We start from the raw sequence: 6,000 nt of genomic DNA on the forward strand, positions 1-6,000 counted from the left end.
GGGAAATTATTAGACACTGTTTTCTGAGGTGCTATGACAGATGATTGCATAATTCCAATTTTATTTCTGATTATTTCAATTTTATCTGTAAAGAAATTCATGTCATTACTCTTGAGCTGTGACGTAATATCTGGTTCTGTTGAGGCTTTATTCCTAACCAATTTAGCCACAGTACTGAATAAACATCTAGGATTGTTGTGGTTATTTTCTATGAGTTTACTAAAATATGCTGACCTGGCAGCTTTTAGTGTGTGTTTGTAGCTACAGACACTATCCTTCCATGCACCCTGAAATACTTCTAATTTTGTATTTTTCCACATACGCTCCATTTTCCGAGCTGCTCTCTTGAGAGCATGAGTGTGATCATTGTACCATGGTGCAGGGCTTATTTCTTTAATTTTCTTTAATCGAAGTGGGGCGACAACATCAAGGGTGCTAGAGAAGACTGCATTAAATGTTTTGTTATTTCATCAAGTTCTTCTGGGCTTTGCGGTTTATTGAGTGTATGAGATAGATCTGGAAGAGTATTAGTGAAGCTATCTTTAGTGGTCGAAAGAATAGTTCTACCTGAACGATAGCGTGGTGTAGATTGAGTAACATTTGCTGATTGCAGCATACAAGAGACGAGGTAATGATCCGAGATGTCATCGCTCTGCTGCAGAATTTCTATATTATCAACATCAACTCCATATGACAGAATTAAATCTAGCGTATGATTATGGCGATGAGTTGGTCCTGTTACATTTTGTCTGACTCCAAGAGAGTTGAGAATATCGATAAATGCTAATCCCAATGTATCATTTTCATTATCTATGTGAATGTTGAAGTCACCAACAATTAAGGCTCTATCTACAGTAACTACAAGATCTGATCAAAAATGTGCAAATTCACTAAGGAAATCTGAATAAGGCCCGGGTGATCTATACACTGTAGCAAGGGTAAAGGACGACAGAGAATTTTATTTATATCTGTCGGTGTCACCTTAAGCATTATTAGTTCAAAAGACTTACATTTATATCCTGTCCTCTGAGTAACACCAAAAACTTCACTGTAAATTGTAGCAACACCTCCTCCTCGACCCTTCAGACGAGGTTCATGTTTATAACAATAACCTGGGGGAGTAGATTCATTTAAACTAATATAGTCATCCGGTTTAAGCAGGTTTCAGTCAAACAGAGCACATCCAAACTATGATCTGTAATCATTTCATTTACAATTAGTGCTTTGGTAGAAAGAGATCTAATGTTTAGTAGCCCTATTTTTATATGATGTTTATCTTTAATTTGTTTGTTTTGTTCAAGTTTGACCTTAATCAAATTTTTTCTAAATGATTGAGTGAGGGTTTTGTGTTTGGTAGTTCGAGGAACAGACACAGTCTCTGAGATATCTAGGTGATACAGTCTCTATGTGTTGTAGTTTATGTGACCTGTGTGACGTCTCAAGGCAGCTAGCAGACGTTCGGATTAACCAGTTTGTCTGCTTCCTGACCTGGGCCCCATTTAGTCAAATACATCATTATTAAGACTATGAGCCAAATTACTAGAGAGGAGAGCGGCACCTTCCCTGGAGGGATGGAGTCCGTCTCTCTTTAGCAAGTCAGGTCTACCCCAAAAACTCTTCCAACTGTCTATAAATCCTATATTATTCTTCAAACACCACTCAGACATCCAGCCATTCAGTGACACTAATCTACTATAAACCTCGTCACTGTTTGTAGCTTGCAGGCTAGCAAGCTACAAACACAGACTTGTGCAGCAAGTCACTTGTGTAAGACAGGGTCCTATCGAAGGAGAATGTCCAAGCTGCTTTGTCCATGGTCACCATTCTGTCATTGGTCACCAGAATGGAAGAGTGAAACAGGAGTGGACAAATCAGAAGAGTGAGACAGGAAAAGGGAAATAAGAAAAAGGGAGAGAGGACAAGGGAAATAAGGAGTGTGAGACAGGAAAAGAAAGAAAGGAACAGGAAAAATCACAAAAGTGAGATAGCTGGTTTGTGTGTGTGTTTGGGTCACCTGTGATCCACTCTTGTCTCTGTCTGGAGTCTTGTGCGCTGATCTCAAATGTTTTGTTGAGCGTCTTCACACAGAACATGCATCTCTTCCCGTCTCTGTCCGACAGCACCTGTCAATCACATCAAGACAAATACGTCAAACACAGAAGACGAAACCAGGACGAAACATACACTCAACCTACAGAAGTACCTCCACGCAGCAGTTCTGGTCCATTTCAATGACACCTTTACACTCTCTCCCATCCTCATTCACGTAGTACGAGAGGGAACCGGGCTTCAGACAGAACCAGCGCTCAGTCCAGTTCCTGCGTAAATGACCTTTCTTCCACAGATATCCCTGTAACACGCAGTAGCCTCGAATAGTCAGACTTTTGACCATCAGAACATCTGCCCATGTGATGGTCTGTTATCAGCAGAACATTTGGGTTTATTATTTTAGTTCTTGGCATCTGGAGGAGGAAATGACCTCATCTCACCTCTTTCAGGACATTTCCGACCATCTCTCGATAGACCTGCTCTACAGCCATACTGATGCTCTCTCGGTCCACTCCTCGACTCACTACGACCAAGTTCACCAGCTCCAGAAAACTCCAGACGCTCAGTCCGTCCTTCTGAACGCAGTCCCGCGACAGATACTCCTCCATCTCAATGCAGTTCAACTCCAGCGTCATCACAGCGCTGATCTTCCTCAGTAAATACTCCGCCTGGAGGAAACACAGCACATGTTTGGATCTACTGTTGGGCTTGTTAAGGGATCATTCACCTAAAAATTGGTTAAATCAATCACCTCTTCTGGCACGAGCACGAGAGGATATTTGTCCTCCGCCAACAAGTTGAAGAGACACCAGAGCCGTAGGTCGTCCCGATTGGTCAGAACTCGGAGTGTGTCGGAATGGTAGTTTTTCTTGGAGCACAAAGTCCAGCACAGCTCATCCACTTCCTCTTTCACAAACATCCCGTCCACCACCTGAACACAACAGACTCAATATCTAGCTGTATGTCTTGTTTGCAATCCCAAGACATGTTGATTTGCCGTCATTTCACATTACGACATCATGATTGTGCCTAGAGACTACGATGGCGAGATGTATAGTAGGAATGTAATTATATGTTGGTCTGTTCACACCCAAAATCGTTTGGATGGCTTCAGAAGACATGGATTAAACCAATGGAGTCATGGGGATTACTTTTAAGCTACTATTTATGTGCTTTTTGGAGCTGTAACCATTCACTTGCATTGAGATATCTTTGTGTAAGTTGAGCGTCAACTATGATTGGTACATTGTTATGCACATCTGAGCATTAACATCTCTACTGGTGTTTATTGTGGTACCTTGTCCAGGATGAACTGGTTGAGGTACGGCATGTACCCCTGACTGGACACTGGACCATCATCATCATCACTGAAGTGTCTCTCGAGACTCTCGGGGTCATGAGGAATCCTCAAAACACTGTGAAGATTATGAGAAAGAACCTGCACACAGAAACACTGACTGAAAGGTTTGTTTGATGCTGATCCTTCTAAAGCCACAGAGTGTGAGACAGATTAACTACAAAACAAGTTTGACAAACACACACTCATTTATTTAGTTATGTAAATTAGGGCATTCCATAGACTTCTGTACTTTATTTATAGTTAATTATTACTACAGACTAACCATTACCCTTTACTACATTTATGAATTTGTCCCCAAACTGCAAGTAAAAGCAAACACAAACATGTATACACATAAACCTAACATCTGTCTCTCTCGTACATCTGTGTGTCTCACCTTGAGCTGTGATTTGGACACTTTCCCGCTGTCTTCAGTGTCCAGAGATGTGAAGGCATACCAGATACTCTTGAGCAGAGCAGCTCTCAGCTCCATATTCACACACCTGATTATATTTCACCTCTCTGTTTGTCTTTTTCAACCTTGTTTAAGTCTGTCCACATCCTGATGCTGGTTTTGTCCTTTGGCGCCCCCTGCCGGTAGCAGCGAGAACTGCAGTCTGGCGGATGAATCTAAAGGATCCATATTTTGCATACAAATATTGATACTAAAGGTTTGTACGAAACTAGTGATTTTTTTAATGAGTTACCATAAAACTATTGCGTTTCACAAGATGCAAATTGACAAAACAATTGACTAAATAAGCAGTACAAATCTATTTCTCCTTCCGCTTACCTTAACGCACGGAACATGACGCTCGTTTGCCATACGTTTTATTAATATTAAAACATGTTAAAACATCAGTATTGATTTTGATATCATCAGTATATATCAGAACTTTTTCGTTTCAATATCAGAGAGGCTGATATGACTTTACAGTGTTATGTGTAATTTCAACCAGGGTAATTGTCCTTGAAACACATTTACACAATGTAAATCCAGCTTAAGCTGGTAGCTGTGTTTTGGAAGCTGCTTCAGATTAATGGATGTTATAAAGTGTTGTCTCTTGAGACTCTATAGGACACTTCTGGACAGAATGCTCTGGGCACATTAATGCACACAGGTTGAGCTGGCATCATAGTTTCTTGAATACATTCCTGGACACACACACACACACACACACACACACACACACACACACACACACACACACACACACACACGTTGTGTTTCCATGTTTTATGGGGACTTTCCATAGACATAATGGTTTTTATACTGTACAAACTTTATATTCTATCCCCTAAACCTAACCCTACCCCTAAACCTAACCCTCACAGAAAACTTTCTGCATTTTTACATTTTCAAAAAACATAATTTAGTATGATTTATAAGCTGTTTTCCTCATGGGGACCGACAAAATGTCCCCACAAGGTCAAAAATTTTGGGTTTTACTATCCTTATGGGGACATTTGGTCCCCACAAAGTGATAAATACACGCTCACACACACACACACACACACACACACACACACACACACACACACACACACACACACACACACACACACACAGATGTTGGGATACAATCATGTAAGATCATTTCTGACAAGAGTGTGAGAGACGTGTTAACGGTTTGTGAATGATTAGTGCTCAGGGCTGTGTGTGTGTGCTGCTGTGTGCTATATGTGTGTGTGTGTGTGTTGTATGAGTGTGCAAGTGTGTTTGTACATGTGTGAGTGCGTGTGGTGTGTGTGAGTGTTGTATGAGTGTTTGTACATGTGTGAGTGCGTGTGAGAGAGTGTGTGGTGTGTGTGTGTGCGTGCGAGTGTTGTATGAGTGTTTGTACATGTGTGAGTGTGCGTGTGAGAGAGTGTGTGAGTGTGTGTGTGTGTGTGTGCGTGCGAGTGTTGTATGAGTGTTTGTACATGTGTGAGTGCGTGTGAGAGAGTGTGTGGTGTGTGTGTGTGTGTGTGTGTGTGCGTGCGAGTGTTGTATGAGTGTTTGTACATGTGTGAGTGCGTGTGAGAGTGTGTGTGTGTGTGTGTGTGCGTGCGAGTGTTGTATGAGTGTTTGTACATGTGTGAGTGTGCGTGTGAGAGAGTGTGTGGTGTGTGTGTGTGTGCGTGTTGTATGAGTGTTTGTACATGTGTGAGTGTGCGTGTGTGAGTGTGTGTGTGAGAGAGTGTGTGAGTGTGTGTGTGCGTGCGAGTGTTGTATGAGTGTTTGTACATGTGTGAGTGTGCGTGTGAGAGAGTGTGTGGTGTGTGTGTGTGTGTGAGAGAGTGTGTGGTGTGTGTGTGCGTGCGAGTGTTGTATGAGTGTTTGTACATGTGTGAGTGCGTGTGAGAGTGTGTGTGTGTGTGTGTGTGCGTGCGAGTGTTGTATGAGTGTTTGTACATGTGTGAGTGTGCGTGTGAGAGAGTGTGTGGTGTGTGTGTGCGTGTGAGAGAGTGTGTGTGTGTGTGCGTGCGAGTGTTGTATGAGTGTTTGTACATGTGTGAGTGCGTGTGAGAGTGTGTGGTGTGTGTGTGTGTGAAAGAGTGTGTGAGTGTGCATGTGAGTGTGTGTGTGAGAGAGTGTGTGAGTGTGCGTGTGAGAGAGTGTGTGGTGTGTG

General features: G+C 42.2%; 1 protein-coding gene across 1 annotated transcript in view; it reads right to left on the bottom strand.

Moving 5' to 3' along the window:
* The window catches only part of LOC127639623 (differentially expressed in FDCP 6 homolog), a 26,964-nt gene extending 22,854 nt beyond the window's left edge, over positions 1-4,110 (bottom strand). Inside the window, exons 1-6 of the mRNA XM_052121739.1 lie at positions 3,786-4,110; positions 3,347-3,487; positions 2,801-2,980; positions 2,490-2,717; positions 2,204-2,350; positions 2,015-2,123 (exon numbers count right to left, since the gene is read on the bottom strand). Of these exons, the coding sequence (XP_051977699.1) occupies positions 2,015-2,123; positions 2,204-2,350; positions 2,490-2,717; positions 2,801-2,980; positions 3,347-3,487; positions 3,786-3,881 (901 nt within the window). The 5' untranslated portion in view covers positions 3,882-4,110. The remainder of the gene's footprint in view (positions 1-2,014; positions 2,124-2,203; positions 2,351-2,489; positions 2,718-2,800; positions 2,981-3,346; positions 3,488-3,785) is intronic.
* Between the last annotated feature and the right edge of the window lie 1,890 nt (positions 4,111-6,000).

The sequence above is a fragment of the Xyrauchen texanus genome, chromosome 48 (genome assembly GCF_025860055.1).
Source record: "Xyrauchen texanus isolate HMW12.3.18 chromosome 48, RBS_HiC_50CHRs, whole genome shotgun sequence".
Classification (NCBI taxonomy): domain Eukaryota; kingdom Metazoa; phylum Chordata; class Actinopteri; order Cypriniformes; family Catostomidae; genus Xyrauchen; species Xyrauchen texanus.